The following is a 19,029-nucleotide window of genomic DNA, read 5'->3' on the forward strand; positions in this document are numbered from 1 at the left end:
TTGCAGATTATTCACACCAGGGAAACTATTCGGTATTTACACATGTGTGACTTATTTATTTCACTTAGGAGTATATCTTCAATATGTATCCATTTTCCTATGAATGAATCTATTTTCTCATTCTTTATGGCTGAGTAATATTCTATTTTATAGAAAAACCACAACTTCTTTATCCAGTTTCCAACGGATGGGCAAATAGGCTGTTTCCAAGATTTAGCTATTACAAACTGTGCCGCTATAAACATGGGTGCACATACTTCTCTGTGATATGATTCTTTTAGTTCTCTTGGAAAGATACCCAGCAGAGGCATGGCTGGGTCAAATGGAACCTCCAGTCCAAGCTCTTTGAGGTATCTCCATATTGATTTCCATAGTGGTTGCACTAGTCTGCACTCCCACCAACAATGGAGAAGGGTTCCTTTCTCCCCACAGCCCCGCCAACATTTGTTATTGTGTGATTTCTTGATAGCAGCCATTCTTTGTAGGGTGAGGTGGAATCTCAGTGTTGTTTTCATCTTGTACTTTTACTTTTTAAAAAATAAAATTAGAGCATTCTGTTTGTTACATGCACTGCCTTTTCCTCTTTGTGATGTTTTCTTGTGTTAAATAATATTAGAAAGTAGAATTTTAATAGTTATGGGATACTTATTTGAATAGATATTTCAGATTATTTAACAAGCCTCCTTGTTTTCCGGGCTATGGAATTTCTTAGATTTTGATGGTTCATTAGCTTATTTAGTTTTTATATTGTTTATAGGTTTTCTTTTTCTGAGATTTCATAGACTATTTAGGAAAAAATAATGAATCAGCTTGACTCTTTCATCCCTTTTTTGGTTGCCATTTATTTCAAAGTTAAGCACATGGAGGTGCTTACCTCTACTACTGAGTTACATACCCAGCCCCTTTAATATTATTTTTTCTTAAAATTTATTTTCTGTCATATTTTAATTGTTCACAGTATCTGATCTATTTGGCTTCTTCCTTTATTTTTTAAAGTTTGTTTAAGGCTGAATGTCCAAAAGTCAACATGACGCTGTTCTAATATTGTCCTAACTAGCTCAGATTATAATAAAATAATTTCTTATAAAGGAAAGAATGAGGTCAAATTTTAGTCTTTGATATCTAAGACCTTTTGAGTATGGCAAGCTACTTAACTTTTCTATGTATGTTTTTCTCATTTGTAAAAATTAGTGAATAATGATGAAGATAATTGCACTTGGAGTTTACTTGATATTATTAAAATAATGAAGTAAAAAATACTAGCTGCTTAATAAAATAGTGTAGTGATGGTGGTGGTAGTCATAGTAGAAATTAAAAGAAGCAGTAATACTATCAATACTGATATCATGTTTGAAACACATTTCTGTTTTTTCCACACTGTTAAATTATTTACTTATTTCTGATCCATTTTGTATGTGTGTGTGTGTGTGTGTGTGTGTGTGTGTGTGTGTGTGTGTGTGTCTGTGTCTTTTCTGGTGGTTTCTCCAATCTTTTCTGTTGTTTTACTTTTGGTTCTATAACTTCGAACTGATTTTTTTGAATCGTCTTTTTTTTTTTTTTTTTCAGTACCAGGGATCGAACTCAGGTCCTTGTGCTTGTGAGGCAAGTGGTGGAACCACTGAGCTAAATCCCTGGCCCCATCTTTTTTTAAATATGTCTAGTTTATGATCAGTTTTATTTTGCCTAAAATAATAAAGTTTCATTAAAATTGTTTCACTAAAAATTTGATGATTGTATTTGAAAAATTTTCAGATTATTAAATATAAATGTGAACAAAAGGATAATAGGACTAGCATCTCTAGCATCCTAAATCCTTAAGCTAATTTTTCATTGCTTAGTTCTTTTGGAGCATATTGATAAGATGTGAAGGGAACTAACTGCAGATGAAAAAATATGTGTATAGTTACTTTTTAAAAATTATATCTGTGTTATTTGGCCATAAGTATTGAGCTAAAAGAGCACATTTAATATGTGTTATCAATGTGCTAATAATGTAAATAAACTTTGTGAACCCAGTCAGTGATTTTGTTTTGTTTTGGATATAACTCTGCAGTAATATTAAAAAGTTTAAGCAAGAAAGTGCCATTGGTTAATTTATAGTTTTAACAGTAATTTGTCTGTAAGAATGGATTTTAGTGAGGGGTAAATTTGTAAACAAAATCCATGAGGAATCTTATCAGCAGCCAATAAAGCAGGGGCTTGCAAACTTATTCTGTGAGGATCAGGTAATAGTTTAGACTTTGTAGAGCTTACAGTCTGTCACAACTACAGTATTCTGCTGTTGTGGTGTAAAAGTAACACAAAAATAGGACTGTTATAAAAATAGGCCAACTTATAGAAGTTGAGACCAAATAACATGAGAGAAAAAAAGGAGGAGAGATTTATTTTGACTTATGGTTTCAGAGATTTTGGTCCATGATTACTTGGCTCTACTGCTTGTAGGATACAGTGAGGCAGAAGCATGGCAGAAGTGTGTAGAGAGAAAAGCTGCTTACCTCATGGTAGCTTGGAAACAGAACAAGGAAGGAATCAAAAAGGATGGGAGCAGTGACTCCAGTGCCATGCACTTGTGACCCACTCCCTTCTGTTAGACTCCATCTCCTAGTTGAGTGCTACCTCCCAATAATCCTGTCAAATTATGATCTCATCAATAGATTAATTTGCTGGTGCAGTTAGAGCCCTCATGATCCATTCATTTCCTCAGATCCCATCAGATGGCATTCAAGCCTTCCACACAATGAAGTTCTGGGGGGACATTTTGGATCTCAACCATAACACTGCCCCCAGGGTAAACTTATCCTGACTGTTTTGTCTAGGGGAAAGCTGCTAGTAATATAGGGGGGTGGCTATGGAGATGATGAAAAGTGGATCAATGTGAAATTATTAGGGGAAGTAAAATAGACAAAATCTGGTGATAGATTGGATAAGATGGGCCAGGAGGATACACGTGCTTATGTTTATACCCTCTAGGGGACTTCATGTTCATACCTCACAAATTGGGTTAATATCTTGATTTGCCTCTGAGAGTAAAGATGCCATTCATAAAAATTTCCATCTGATTGGTGTTTGCAGTTTCCCATTCAGATTAGTACCTACTTGTGTTAACAATTTCTTTTACCTCCTGATTGAATTCTTCATCCTTTTTATGGACTTCTTTTCTGGCGGGGCCACAGATGCATTTAATTCAATTTTATTTAATTTTTATTTCTTGTTATAGCATTGAGATTCTAGCACTAAAATCGTCCAATGATATATTACAGAAATAAATTTAGAAGGTTAGACTGAAGTGAGTGAAATTGTGAATGGAAAGTAGAAAAGTGGAAACCGGATATGTGGACAGTTTTAATAATTTTAGTTGAAAATAAGAGTAGAAAAAATGAGGTAGCTAAATGAAAGTAGATGGTCAAAAATGAGGGTTTTTTAAATCTTTCTAATGATGTGGAAATAATTGAGAGAGTGGAATTGCAGAAAAGAGGAAATGGCCAATGGAAATAAGGTCCACTCTAAGCTGTGAAAAGATAGTAGTAAGGTTGAGGGAATGAAGAACCCTGCCTAGGTAGGTTCCTAATTATTAATGTCAATAGAGGCAATTACTTTTTATTTATCTTATTTTGTTCTTATTCACTTATTTAAAGTCTACTCTTTTTAAAAAATGAAGATGGAAATGAAAGAACTGAGCATGCACTGGGAAACTGAAAAGGGAATAGTAGCTAGATAATAAATTGCATCACTCACAGCCTCATCTAGTAGGCAATTGACTATACCTATCAGGAAATGAGTGTTTGGAATGCAGAATTGGGAAGATGTCCTTGGCAGTGAATAGGAATTAGTTTGAAGATAAGTTGTACAAAGGCTTGAAGTTATGAATTAAAGACCAGAGAACAGTAAAAGTGACTCCTACTTGAAAGTAAAGTCTCAGATTTTGAGGTTGTAGTAAATAGCATTGGAAATAGGGCCATGTCATTAAGTATATACTGGAATGTGACATATTCACTAGATCAGATATTTGAGCAGTTTGCAAACCTTTTTTCAAAGCAGTAGAACCCTTCTTCATACACAGAATTCTAAAATTTAATTTTTTTTTTTAAAAGAGCTTTGATGAAAGCAAGTAACATATGAGCTAGAACCAGAGCCCCTACTCCAAAGTGCTTACGGTAACTGAAGACTTGGTGGAGCATTTTGAAGGATAATTTCCAACAATAACAAACCCTTAGAGACCTTTCTATTTTTATTGATTTCACTGACATTAATACATGCATATGGTAAACACTGAGGAGGCACAATAGATAAACAATGAAAAATAACTCCTCCACCCAGAATCCAAGTCTCTAGTCCCTTTGCTTAATACAGTAAATACAGTGATCATTTTCTTCATATATATTTTCCAGAAATATTCAATGAGTATACAGTTTTTAAATACATCCCTCTCCCTTTTTATTTTATTTTTGAAAAGTTTATGAACAGTACTATTAATAAACCTCTTATTTTTTCAGTTCATATGAAGCTTTCTTTGAAAGATTGAATTTATTTCAGAAGTACTTATAAACCAGTGAGACATGACTAAAGCATTTGCAGTAAAGTTTTCAAATCATTTTAATACCTACCTTTTAATGGGATAAAACTAGAATTAGCATCATAGTATTTGTTTTATTTTTATTAAAATTAGTTGTTTGAAAGTTTGATTATTACTCACAAATCCTGAGTTTTAGTACAGACGGGGAATCCCTTATCCCAAGTACTTGGTACCAGCCAGGTGCAGTGGCATTCTCCTTCTAATGCCAGCACTTTGGAGGCTGAAGCAGGGGGATTGCCTTAAGTTTGAAGGTAGCCTCAGCTACTACATAGTAAGTTCATGGCCAGCCTGAACTACATAGGAAGACCCTGTCTGATGACCAAACAAACAAACCAAAAAAAAACTGGGACCAGAAGTATTTTGGAATATGTACATATATAGAATGTTATTTTTTAGATGGAACCTCAATCTAAGCATGAATTTCATTTATGCCTCATAAATGCCTTCCATACATAACCTGAAGGCAATTGGATATAGTAGTTTTTATAATATAGCCCATGAATCATAGTTGTGTGGTATGGAATTTTCTCCACTTGAGCATTCTGGATTTTTGGATTAGAGATGTTAAGTCTATAGTGTGCCAAGACAAGGTAGAATATGATTTGTTTTCTATATGGGAATTGAACTCAAGGCCTTCACACTGAACTACATCCTCAGTGTAACTTTTAAAGTTATCTTTTATTTTGAGATAGGGTATGGCTAACTAGCCAAGTTGCCCAGGCTGGGTTTGAACTTGCAGTCCTTCTGCCTTATCGTCCCAGAGTGCAAGGATTACAGGAGTATGTCACTGTACCCAGCTTGAAACATGATAATTTAAAAAATTAGTTTTCATCTTCTAAGTACTGTTTTATGGTTTTAAAAAATACCGTTTGGTCCTAACTGTTCTTATATGCAAATAATTGTACTGCAGATGGTTTTTATTTTCCTTCCATCTACATTATACAACTCTAATCACTAAATTCTTCCTCATCACTGAAGTATGTGCTCTTCTTATCCTGGGGCACCCTGCACCAGGTTTCCATTTGTTCTGTTCTTCAGTCTTGGCTTGATGGGACTTAAGGACTAGGCTGAGACTGTGGAGAGCCAGGTCTTCCCCTTTGTCTTCACTTTCTGCTAGGTCCTGAATTTCTTCTGGTTCAGTAATTTTCTTTTTCTTCTTTTCTTTCTTCTTTGGAGGCTCACATTCTCTGAGCATATTTTTTGGACAGGCATAATAATTTAAGTGTCCACTTTCCCCACATTGGTAACACTTCAGTTTATCAAAGTAGTTTCACTTTCAAATGAATTCAGCTGTTCTCCCATTGTCAATAGCAGTGCTTTCCTTTATCACTCTACAAACAACTGTTTGTTGTTCATGACTCTGGTGCAATTTTGTGCAGTCTTTATCCAAAAATAATACAAATGCAACCCCTTTACTCTTCCTCATATCTTTGTCTTTCATTATAGTCACCTTTACAACTCTGCCATACTTGGAAGATATCCAGTGTAAACTGTTGTCAGGAGAAGGGCAAATTGGACACATACGTGCTCTTACTTGCAGCCAAGCCACCACTCATTTCTTCAGGGAGGGTCGCCCTGGCACAGCAGGAAAAGCTCAGCCCTGGCTTTTCCTCACCCCTTGCAGCAGCCTGGGCACCCCGTGCTCTGGCTGGTTCAGGGCAGAGCCAAAGGGGTTGCGACAGCAAAGGGGCCCTGCCTGCGCAGCTCCCTCTCCTTTTCTAATCACAAAGAAGTTCTTGCTGTTCTCATTTTTCCTCACCTTGCTCTTTTCACCTAACATATTAGCTAATACAGACCTACATCATTTCTAACAGGTACATAGTACTCTAGTAAAAACTTAAAATCTAATTTAACAATCCCTTATTAATGAAATTCCTTATTGATAGAATTCCTTTATGATGTTTTTAATTATTTTGCAGTTAGTATTGTAGTAAGCATCCTTTAAATATTTCTTTACCTGAGTATATGAGTGTATAATCTAGGATAAATTCCTTTGAAGGAATTTGAGCAAGAAAGTGATAATATTATAAAGAAACCTAATGTTAGGGGCACGAGGGCAAAAAAATTTTTTTTTCTTCTTAGTATACACAATCTCTAGCCTTTGTTTTGTTCTGTGTGCATGTATGTTTTCCATGATATATAAGCTCTGCATCTTCTGCATTAAAGGCAAGTTTTTCTTTTAGCTCATCAAACTTGTAGCACTTAGACTGTATTTCCTGGGCTTCTCAGTATACATATATTTTTCATACAATATTAAGATTTGTATTTGATACTTTATTTGTTCAGTCTCATGTATTGCTCACAATTTTTCAGAATTGTCTTAGATATTACAATTAAAATTTCGTGTTTCTTAAGTCTTTAGATCTTTGGCTTGTTCTTTGGAGCCCCTTACATTTGTAGTTGAAAGGATCAGTTAACCATTGTCTCTGTTTTTCTTTCTAACCTTTGTATCCTTGTTAGAAATTTCTAAGTCTAGTCTTATTTAAATTCATAGACTATACTCATCTAGATGTTAAATCCTGCTGAAATCTTCCCTTAATATTCTTATATGTCTATTTTGTATGTGTAAGGATAACCTCTTTCTCACTGATACCTCATTGCAAAAGAATCCTTAATCCTTTGGCTGGAAAAATATACTCCCTGAATAGATTATTTCCTAAGCAATATGAAAACTGCTGCTTTACTCTTGGATTATTTTCTCATCATCAAGTCTCTTGAGGCATAAATAAGAAAAGAGTAAATTTTTAAAAGATTTAACAGAAATCTGTAATTTAGCATGATACATACTTGGAAATAGAGTTGTGGCCAATGAAAGGAAGGATGATAGAAAAATGAAATGAAATTATTAAATATTTTAATCAGTGTAAATTTTGTGTTTTTTTGTCTTATATATTTAGAAAAAGAGCTTGGTTTTTAACCAGCAACTTTATAAAACTCTGACAGAGATTTGAGAGCTAGTTTAATTCATTTGCACTATTTGTAAAGTAAGAAAAGTAGTATTTAGGGAAGTCTGAGACTTGCCCCAGATCACAGACTAGAGCACAGAGTACCTGGTTGCCAAGAGGCTTCTGTTTCAGTATACAGTTAGTTGACTGTTTACAGTGGTGATTAAAATGTGTCAAGTGATAAAAGAAATCAGTTTATTTTATATATTCATATTTTAAATCACAATGTGTTATACTTAATTCTTAAAAATAACTATGCAACTGTAGATAGCTAAATGTTTTCTAAATAGAACCATTTTCCTGTGAACATATTCAGAGAATAGGTTTTCTGCTTTGTAATAAGGTATTTCTGCCTCATCTCCTATTCCTACTTCTATTTCCTACACATTTTCATTTGTTTTATGCTTAGTTTTTTACTTAATATCTTCATATATTGTATGTCTAGATGTTTAGTTGCCTTGCACATGCTAGGAAACTGCTGTGCACTAAACTACATCCCCTTGGACTATATTTTTAATACTAAAGTGTTTGTGAAACCAAAACACAAAGATCTGATCATGTTTACATTTGTTAGCCAACATGTCTTACCCTCTTTGTATGCACCTGTTCAGGTTTATATCTGCCAGCTGTCAGTATTCATAAACTATGATTATACAAGGTAGGAATATTTTATATAAATGAATTTGAACAAAGTTATCGTTAACAATTGATCATGGAATTAATATGAAAAAATGGAAACAAATCTTTGTAAATAGGGAGGAGTGGAGGGGTTGAAGGGAGGAGATGAGAAGAAGGGAAAATAAGAATCAAGGTATATTATGTAAAGGTACAAATCTCCAATGATGAATGTCATTATATTGTATACCTAAAATGTACCAATAAAATTAATTTTAAAAATTGATCATTGACTTTTGTAATACCTAAAAGCATCATTCAGGGAAGAAATTATTTGTGGTCTGTTATTTTCACACATTTCAATTTTTGTCTGTTCTCTGGATTGTTATTAATAAATATCATTTTAATAAAATAAAAGCAAATTTATGTTACCCAGTATCAATGAGCATTATGATGGATGTTAATTGTATATCATAAATTATCAGTTTTAGGCAATCTGGAAAAAATATAAAATATTAGACTATTAAACATATGCTGACACAGAAGACACATTGAATGTAATTTTATACCTATTTCAATCATCAAAATCAGTTTGATCATTTTACTGTTATAACTGTATATAGTAATAATACTTAAGGGAAAGTTTTGGCTAGTTGAGTATAGTTTTTGATTCTTTAAATCAGGGTTTCTCATCCTTATCACTACTAACATTTTGGATTAGTTAATTGTGTGTTTTGGGGGTCCTCTGTATTATAAGGTATTTAGCAACATCTCAGAATCTGCCTTCTCAATGCTGTTAGCACTCTTTTGGTTGTGACAATCAAGTATGTCTCTCAAATTTTCCTTATTAGGGAGGAAGGATGTTACAAGATTACCTCTGGTTTAGACCACTGCTTTAAATCATGGTAAATATCTGTGATAAATCAAATCATCTATAGACCTTCATCTTTGACATATTTTTCTTGTATTGTTCATACTAATGAGTTTATTTTTCACTACATTTTCCTCTCAAGGTTCATATGTAGCTCACAGTTCTTAAGGCAGGGAAGTTCAAGATCAGAAAAGTTCATTATGTGGAGTGATTTCCCCTCTTTTAACCACCTGCTCTTCAAAGAATCCATTTTCAAGAAAATAAGAATTTACTTACTCCTGCCCAGTCCCACAAGAAAGACATCAGTGCCTCTTGAGGACCTAATCACCTCTTTAAAAGTCTCATCTTCCAACATTTCCACACTGAAGAATTAAGCTTCAACATGATTTTTATTGAGGACATACCATTTTAAGCCATGGCACTATTTTTGTCCATATTATATATATATATATACATACATATATATATATATATATATATATATATATTCTGAAATTTATTACATATTTTTAAAAGCAAGTGAAAATGTAGATATATTTATATATAAATATAAAATAAATATAATAAAACAAATATAAATATAAAGTTTAAATATAGTTTAATTCTTTTAAAAATTATAATTCTGAAAATTAGCTCTTTTCTTCATGTCATAGATATGGAGTCTGGAGAACGATTGCCATCTTCAACAGCCTCCTCTACTGCACCAACTTCATCTTCTACACCCTCTGTGGCTTCAGCAATTTCAAAAGGCGGCCTTTCTTCTGGAGTTTCTTCACTTAGCTCTGCAATCACCCCATGTGGTAAATATTCTTTATTAACTTAATTTTAGAAAGACATTCTTTTAATAATTTGTATCCATGACTCTAAATAAAATGTTCTTGTGATCTCCATGACCTGTTAATTAATGATTAGGTTAAACATCTACTCTTCTTGCTTTTTCTGGATTTTACACTGGAGTAGCCCTGCTTATTCCATACATTCCATAGTTATAAAAAAAATTCTCTTTGAAAGTTTAATTTTAATCTCTTAATTTATTTAACCATTTCAATTAATGAATCAGTAAGTGTAAAATCATATAATAATAGACCAATGAAAGAGTGAAGGCAGACAAAAAGAGTCCTTGGTGGTAAGATTTTTTCCAATATTTGAAATGATCTCATGGTCCATAAGCCTAGTTCACAGATGTGTACTAAGGCAGATTATTTGTATGTAAACTATATGTTTGTATATATTCCATGGAAAATATTGTAAAAGTTTAGCGCATAAGTTTTTCAGTATAAAAAAAATTTTTTTTCATACCTAGCATCGAACTTAGGCGCTTGTGAGGCAGGCACAGTCCCACTGAGCTAAATCCCTAGCCTTGAAAAAAAAATTTTTTTTGCTATAAAGAGTAAAAATTTCTAATGTGAAAATATTCCTGGTTTTGATTAATTATGTAAAAAGTATTATTGTTATTTCTCCAGTTCATCCTTTGTGTTTTTATTGAAATTTGGGATAATACATCCTTTTTTTAAAAACAGGCCTGAATTTGATTAATACATTTCTATGTTGGTAGGAAGCATTTTAACCTTAAATGTTTTTTATCTTATAGAGTAAACTATAGAAGTAAGTGATATTTTACTTTTTGAAAATTAGATTTATAATTATGTATAGATGAAATGCTAAAATGGAATATCTGCCTACAAAATTCTTTAGCAAATTGTCAAATACATTTTAAGTTATTTTTATTTTTCTAATGAGTAGAATAAGAAGGATGACGTTTTGTCATATTATCATAGAATGATTTTCTAGAATGTTCTTAGTGATTAAAAGTAAGTAAAATAGCATTTATGTATTTAAAATCAATAATAACTCCTCTCTTCCAGTACCTTATATGGTCCTCATCCAGTAATTTAACAGTTTTGTCCACATTTTGCTTTTACATAAAATGATGCCCAAATTCTAAGGTCCATTGTTGATGTGGTATGCTCAAAAATAGCTATTCTATAGCAAAAGCCATCCTAGGCAACAGAGGCATGGCAGTGTATATAACAATTCCCAATCTGAAACTATACTACAAAGCCACTGTGGTAAAAACAGCATGGTACGGGCAAAGAAACAGACCTGAGGATCAGTGGAATAGATTGGAAGGTTCAGAAAAAACTCCAGATGTACTCAGCTATCTCATCTTTGACAAAGGAGTCAACTATCCTCACTGGAGGAAAGATAGCCTCATTAATAAACTGTGTTGGAAAAACTGGATTTCAACCCACCAAAGATTAAAACTAGACCCTTATCTTTCGCCATGTACTAAACTAAAATCCAAGTGGATTAAAGATCTAAATATTAAAAAAGAGTCACTAAATTTGCTGGAAGATAAGTTAGGCAGAACTCTTAAAGACATTGGCATGGTAAAAGACTAAATGAACAAATCCTCAGTATCACGGGAACTAGCAGAAAGAATCAACTGGAATCTCATATTATTAAAAAGCTTCTGCACTGCAAAAGAAACCATCAACAGAACTAAAAGACAACCTACAATGTGGGGAAAAATTTTTACCAGCTGCTCCTCAAAGGACTATTATCTAGAATATATAAAGAACTCAAAAAAAAATCAGTGCCCCCAAATATAAAGACCTGATTCAAAATGGGCATCTGAAATGAACAGACATTTCTCAGACGAAGTAAAAGCAGCAAGTAAATATATGAAAAAATGTTCCACATCACTGGTCATTTGAGAGATGCAGATGAAAACAACACTGCGATTCCACTTCACCCCACAAAGAATGGCTGCTATCAAGTAATCAACCAATAACAAATGTTGGTGGGGTTGTGGGGAGAAAGAAACCCTTCTCCATTGTTGGTGGGAGTGCAGATTGTTGCAACCACTATGGAAATCAGTATGGAGATACCTCAAAGGGCTGGGATAAGAGGTTCCATTTGACACAGCAATCCCTCTGCTGGGTATCTTTCCAAAAGAATTAAATGAATCATATCACAGTGATATATGCACCTTTATGTTTATAGTGGCACAGTTTGTAATAGCCAAAACTTGGAAACAGCCCATTTACCCATCACTTGGAGACTGGATAAAGAAGATGTGATTTTTCTATAAAAAGGAATACTACTCAGCCATAAAGAATGAGAAATTAGAGTCATTCATAGGAAAATGGATACATATTGAAGATGTACACCTAAGTGAAATAAATAAGTCACGCATATATAAATACCAATTAGTTTCTCTGGTGTGAAAAGCTATAATGGTACATAATATCCTAATGGTATAATTGACAATGTGAACTAGGAAGAAAAGGGCTAAAGGTGTAGGGGAAGTGGGAAGGGTAGGGGAAAGGAAATAAGGGAAAAGAAAAAAAACATGAGAAAATGAAAAAATTGAAATAAAGTACTTGTAAATAGGGAGGGGAGGAGGAGATGAAGGGAAGGCAGGGATAAGGGGAAAAAATGAGAACCAAGACCTGTCATGTAAAGGTATATGATCCCAATGATGAATGTAACTGTACTGTATCCCTAAAATGTACCAATAAACTCCATGAGGAAAAAAATAGTTACTCTACAATTGCCTTTTTCATTTAGATTACTCTTCTTAAATTATTGCACACAGTTATACTTTTGTATTTATTCTTTCCTGTCTTTTATAACTCTTCAGTTCTCAGCTCCTTTAAATATATTATTCTAATCTACTATCTTACTTTGTATTTGTTTCTGAATCAGCCTTTAACATTTGTAGTGATTCTCTATAAATATCTTTGTTTTTCATGTTGGAATTTGCAGTAGCACCCTTGAATACAGAACCTTGAATTTTCTGGGTACTTTTTCCTTACTTTTCTGAATTATTGATGCTGGAATTTATAATTCTAACTACTTATGTGTTGGCAGTATAATTTGTTAGTAATGGTTCAGAATTGGTGAAGGGGTAGGGTCAGAAATTTTGAGTAAGGTCAGAAATTATGTCTAGAATGGAGTAATTTTTAAAAAATCATTTATCTGGTATTTAAAGGAGTATGGAGGTTTTACATTGAGATGTCTAAATTGAATATAATCTATTTGTTTATTCAGAAGTGTATCCTCTATTCACACATATTTTAAGTACCTATAACATCAGCTTTTTTCACTTTCTAGGTAAGATAATTTTTTATTTTAAACTTTTAGAGTTGGCTGTTTCATGTTTAAAATAAAGCCTTCTATTTTCTTCTGCTACATCAGCTACTTAGGAAAATGCTTAATTAGCCTGTAAAACTCAGCATACTAGTTTCTTGTCTTATTTGAGTCATTATTTTTGGCCTGTATAGTATCTGATATTTCTCTCCATTTTAAAATAAAGAGTGATAATGGGCCAACGTATCTATCTTAAATAATTTGATCTCAGTTTTTTTGGTATATAGAGACAACAATTTTTATCTTTAAAATGCCAAAATCTCAACAGTTCTTTCATGGGCCCTTTGAATCCATTCTGTTCTTTAAAGTAGTTATTTTATTTAGAGAAATTTCTTTATTATCTTTATTAATGCTATGTCTACCTATAGAAATTTAAGCTATAAAGGATATAATTTAAGCTTGCTTTCACACTTTAAATGATTAATTCTTTTCTGTTGAATATAATACCTTGTCAAGATGTGAGATTATATCTACTTAAAAATTAGTCTCTTGCTATTATAGATGCTGGCAGAAGACATAATACATCTGGATCAGAGCTTTTATTGCTAACACAGCAGCCTACATCAAGAGCAGAGGATGTGTTGGCTTTGGTTCCCTATGTCTAATTCCCATATAAGTAATGTTGATCCAGTGATTCAGTGTGTTTCTGTCATAACAGAGGAACACTGAGCTCCATGAGTCTTGTGTTTTTAACATATATGAAGGCAAACTTACTCTTTGGGGAAAGATGTTACTTCGTCCTTTAAGGTTACCTACTGTGAAGGAAACTCTGAGAAGTAGGCTGTTTAGAATGGCTAAGGCCTTGCCATTCTTGGGCTCCAGCAATAACATGCCCAGACTCTTGGAAAATTACCTTTCCCCACACTGCTTAAATTTTGTTACAGTGATTCAGGTTAAAAAAAAAAAATAACAGTGCATTAAGATTTTTAATCTAAGGTTATGTGCATATATGGATTTTCTTGGTCTTATTGCCAAGAGTAATATTTCTTTCCCCTCAAGGAATAGCTTTTTGGAAATAAGCTGCTTACTTATAAAAATAATTTGAGACAGCTTTAACTAAACATAAGAGGCATGATAAAAATAATTAACTAAAACATTAAAAGATAGGCTCTAAGAAATAAAAGGATTTTAGCTAAAGAAGCCACAGTTATTAAACAAAAAATTTGCTGACTCCTAAGAATAAAAGGGAAACATAAAAAGAAAAGACTATATGGTTCACGTTACCCTAGTGCTAGTATTAGTTCCTCAGAAAAAAACTCATTTTTTTCTAGTCCAGAGTGATGTGGAGTATATGCCACTGAAGCATTTGTATGAAATGACAAGTGATGCACACTATCCTCTATCCCAGGTTCTCAGATAGTTAGGCTTTTTTACATGTTGGCTTCACATGAAAGCTGAGGGAACATAATCTCACAAATAAACTTTACAGAATCAATTTGTTTGAAATTTTTGGTTACTTGACCGAATACAAAAAATACCTGTAAGAAACTTGAATGATAAACTATCATAGACCAGTTGTTCTCAAACCATTTTTGAGGTAGATCTCTTCAAACAAATGCTATACAAATGTAGAATACAAAAAGCTAATAAACTTTTTAACACTTTTCCACTTTCAGCTGGACCAGGGGCCTGCTTTTCTTTTAGAAATTAGAGAGGGATTGGCCTATGTATTTTAGTTCCGGGTTTCTACAATTTGTGCCAAATCATGGTATATTAAATAAATTACAAGTTGATCAGTAAGTCTCCAGAATAGGGTATGTGTTAGTTACGATAGTGATTCGCTGTGGATAAGAAAGGTAAACTAAAATATGGCAAATAAACACACCAGCCCATAGATAGGCAGTCCTGAAGTAGGAAATGTCATCACAGACCTAAGCTCCTTCTAATTTTACTTTCTGTCTTCTGAGGAATGGTGTTTTCATGCTCACGTGTGTATCTCAGGACTATAAGAGGCTTGATGTATATAGAGCATTTTTTTCCAGGAAGGAAAGAAGATAGGGATAATAACCAAACTTTTCATGCCAGCTTTGACTCTTTTGACTCCTTTTAAAGATCTTTCCCAGAAACCCCACCCAGAGATTTCTACTTATATCTCTTTCATCAGAACTCATGAGTGGTATTATCAACTTCAGGGAAGGCTGGAAAGAATAATTTTTAGCTGAGTATATTTCCATTGTAAATAAAATAGGGATTATTAGTAAGGGAAGAAGAAAATAATGGACTGGTGATATGGTTAAGTAGAGCAGAGGGACAGGGAAGAGGTCAAGTTGGAGATTAGGAAAAGATCAAATCATTTAGAACTTTATATGTCATACTTAGGAATTTATGCAGAATAATGTAATGATTAACAAGGACTTTGCTGTCAGAAGGATCTGTGATTGAATCTTGGCTTAAACACTGATTATCTATGTGAATATGGATAAATTATCCTTTTCTCAGGTTCATCTAATGTGTAATGTAAGCATAACACCTGTTCTGTAGCATTATGAGAATAAATGCATATAGTAGATGTCTAGTAAATTGTACCCACTGTCCTATTCCTATTTTATTGAAAAAGAATAGTTGTATACAGTCACATGGCTTTCAAAATGATAGTTCTAGCAACATTTGGAGCAGCAGTTTGCAATAGAGATAAAAATTAGAGGCAGAGATGACCTTGTCTTTATACTTAGATGAGAAATGGCCAGAGTTAAGGAGTATTCTAGGTTGAGGAAGAAACACCATTTCAACACTATTTAGGGAGTAGATTTTTATGGGACATACAAACTGAATTTGTCCAAGGGGATATTTAGAGAGAGAGAACCTTTGGCATGACTGAAGTATCTCATGGAAGGGTGACATACTGAGAAATATAGAGGAAGAGTAAGTTTTAAAGGGTAAAAGATGAAGTTATCTTTTTTTGTGTGTTACATGTGAGTAGAATGTACATATAACTGCATATCCACTTGAAGCGTTTCCAGCTTTGTCAATTACAATGTTGTTATGATCATAATTATACATGGGTACTACTGATGCAAATAGCGTACTTTTTTTTTTTTTTTTTGTTCCAGAGATTGAACTCAGGTCCTTGTGCTTGCAAGGCAGGCGGTGGCACTACTGAGCTAAATCCCTGGCCCCATAAGTGTACATTTTTAAAGATGTCCTCAGCTTCAGCAGCTGTCCCAGTTTCTTTTTCTGCAAGGGGTGTGTTAAAATTCCTGATCCTTCCTAACATTTGGCCCTGTCATACTTTCTGACTTTTGTCAGTGATGACTGTGTAGTAGTGTTTCATTTATGTGGCTTTTAAGTTTTTTATAAGTTTTTAGGTTTTTGGATTTCTTTCTTAAAGTGCCTGTTTAAGGCTTTGATGTATAGTGTATTTCTAACAGGTTGTATATTTTTTCTAAATATTTTTTTAGTTTGTTTTCTATATTGGATACTGGTTCTTTTGTCAGTTTTAACTGGGAGAGATAGCTTTTCTCAGTATATGATTTATGATTTTTTTTTACTTTTCACTGTTTTTTGATAAATAGAGCTTCTAAATTTAATGTAATCAAATTTATCAGTATTTTTGTGTATGGTTATCTTTTGTTTCTCGTTTAATAAATCCTTCTTTCCTTCCATTTTATGCATTATTTTAAAGATTTTATTTACCTCCTAGACTGTTTGAGCTGCTATGATAAAATACATGAGTAGGTAATTTATAAACATAAGAAATTTTTTATAGTTTTGAAATCCAAAATCAAAGCACTACTACATCTGATGTCTGATGCATGTCTTACTCTATTCTGTGTTACATCATGGTGGTGGTGTATGATGAATACTCCCTGACTGTGTCACCATATGACAGAGAAGTGGAAAGGGAAATGGTTGCTTGCAGAAGGGGCCAAGCACACAGAGCGCACACTTTGTAACAACCCGCTGTCATGTACCCTAATACAGTTTTGCATGAACTACATTAACACATTTTTCAAGGGTGTTGTCCCCTGACCTAATCACCTTCACCAGGTCCCAGTTCTTAAAGATCCATCTCCTCTCATTACTGTCATACTAGGGACCAAAGTTCTACTACATGATCTTTTAGGAGACCAAAACATATCAGAACCATAATGCTGAGGGCTTGTTTTATACTTCCAAAACAGCCCCTCCTTTCTATGTCTTCACATGGTGGAAATGAGACAGAACAATTCTGTCAACCTGTTTTATGAGGGCTCTAATATCCCATTCATGAGGGCAAAGCTCTTATGATTTAACCACTTCCCAAACACCCTCCTCTACTACTTGTTTTGTTTTGCTTTGTTTTGTGTTGCTTTGTGTTTTTGAGACAGGGCCTTTTTTTATAGAACAAGCTGGCCTTCAATTCACTATGAAGCCCAAACTGGCCTCAAACTTAACAGCAATCCTACCGCCTCAGCCTCCCAAGTGCTGGGATTATAAGCATGCACTGCCGTGCCCAGTTACCTACCTCTTACTACTGTCACATTAAGAGATTGGGTTCTAATGTACAAGATTTGGGGGAAACACCAACATTCAAGACTATAGCAATTCTGATGGGGTATAAATTAAAAACTCACTTGGTTGAGGGATAGACTAGGTTAATACGACAGACTGAATTGGTGTTTTGTTTTTAGACTCTCACCAATTTTGGGACTTGTTTAATATATCAGTCAAGTCAGCTAGAGATAAATCACTAAGGCTGAAAGAGATTTTTAAAAAGGAATTACTTATAAAATTATTGACAAGCTGGTCTCTGGTCCCCATGAATAATTTCAAAGTATTACTGCCTAATTGACCCTTTAAAGAAATTATCTCTGGTTCAGTCAAAGATACCACTGTTCAAATTGATCATACCACTCCCTGCAATCCAATGATTTCCAGCACTGGGGAGAAAAAAAGGGGGAGGAAGAGGATAGAAAGTAACCACACCAAGCTTTTCTTTCTTTCTTTTTCTTTTTTGCATGGGGGATTGAACTCAGGACCTTGCGTATATGAAGCAGGTGAGGCACCACTGAGCTAAATCTGCAACCCGGCTTGTATTTCTTTACTTAATGAAATTGTACATTTTAGTACAATGTTGGAAGTGATAATAGCAAACATCCTTATATTGTTCTTGATTCTGAGAGAAAAGCATTTGTTTTTTCACCAATAAATATGATGTATATATTTTTAAATACCTTATATCAGATTGAGCAAGTTCCCTCCTTTTCCCACTTTACTGAGGTTTTTTTTGTTGTTGTTGTTAATTGGTGTTGGATTTTGTGACATGCCTTATTTGCATCTATTGAGGTGATTAGATAGCCTTTTATTTTTAATTTCATAATATGGTGAGGCCTTGGATTCCATTCCCAGTATGCCATACACACAAACACGCACATACGTGCACACATGAATACAAATACAAATACGTTATCTTTCCTATTCACATTAGTTTTCTTCAAGTTAGATTTGGTTGGTGTCTTTCAAAAAATTTGTCCATTTTACCTGTCATTGAATTTATGGGCCCAAAGTTAGTTGAGTATTACCATATCTTTTTGATGTATCCATAATTTATAGTGATGTTTTCTCTTTCATTGTTGACATGAAAAATTTATGTCTTTTCTAGTGATCACAGATTTATCAATTATAGTGATCTTTTGGAGGAATGAGCTATCATTTCAATGATTTTCTTCTCAATTTCTCCTTTTCTGTTTCATTGACTTACGTCCTTTATGACTTCCTTCTGTCTTTTTCTGGATGTGATTTCCTGTTCTTTGTTCCGTATGTTTAAGGGAAAGCTTAAATAATTTTGGAGGAAGTTCTCCTTTTTATGTATAAATTTAGTGTTATGCATTTCCCTTTTATGAACTGCTGTAGCTGCAACCTATAAATTTTTATATATTATCCTTTTCCTT

The 19,029-nt window shown here is 33.6% G+C and overlaps 1 protein-coding gene and 1 pseudogene across 16 annotated transcripts in view; one reads left to right on the forward strand and one right to left on the reverse strand.

Moving 5' to 3' along the window:
• Positions 1 to 19,029, forward strand: part of Baz2b (bromodomain adjacent to zinc finger domain 2B) — a 354,073-nt gene that overhangs the window by 212,234 nt on the left and 122,810 nt on the right. For all 16 annotated transcript variants that reach the window (XM_010606796.3, XM_010606795.3, XM_033756373.1 and 13 more), the window contains one exon: positions 9,658 to 9,804. In XM_010606796.3, coding sequence (XP_010605098.1) covers positions 9,660 to 9,804 — 145 coding nt within the window. In that variant the 5' untranslated portion in view covers positions 9,658 to 9,659. The remainder of the gene's footprint in view (positions 1 to 9,657; positions 9,805 to 19,029) is intronic.
• LOC104850069 lies at positions 5,521 to 6,129 on the reverse strand (annotated as a pseudogene).

This window comes from Fukomys damarensis, unplaced genomic scaffold (genome assembly GCF_012274545.1).
Source record: "Fukomys damarensis isolate Sample0158 unplaced genomic scaffold, DMR_v1.0_HiC HiC_scaffold_26, whole genome shotgun sequence".
Taxonomy (NCBI): Eukaryota; Metazoa; Chordata; class Mammalia; order Rodentia; family Bathyergidae; genus Fukomys; species Fukomys damarensis.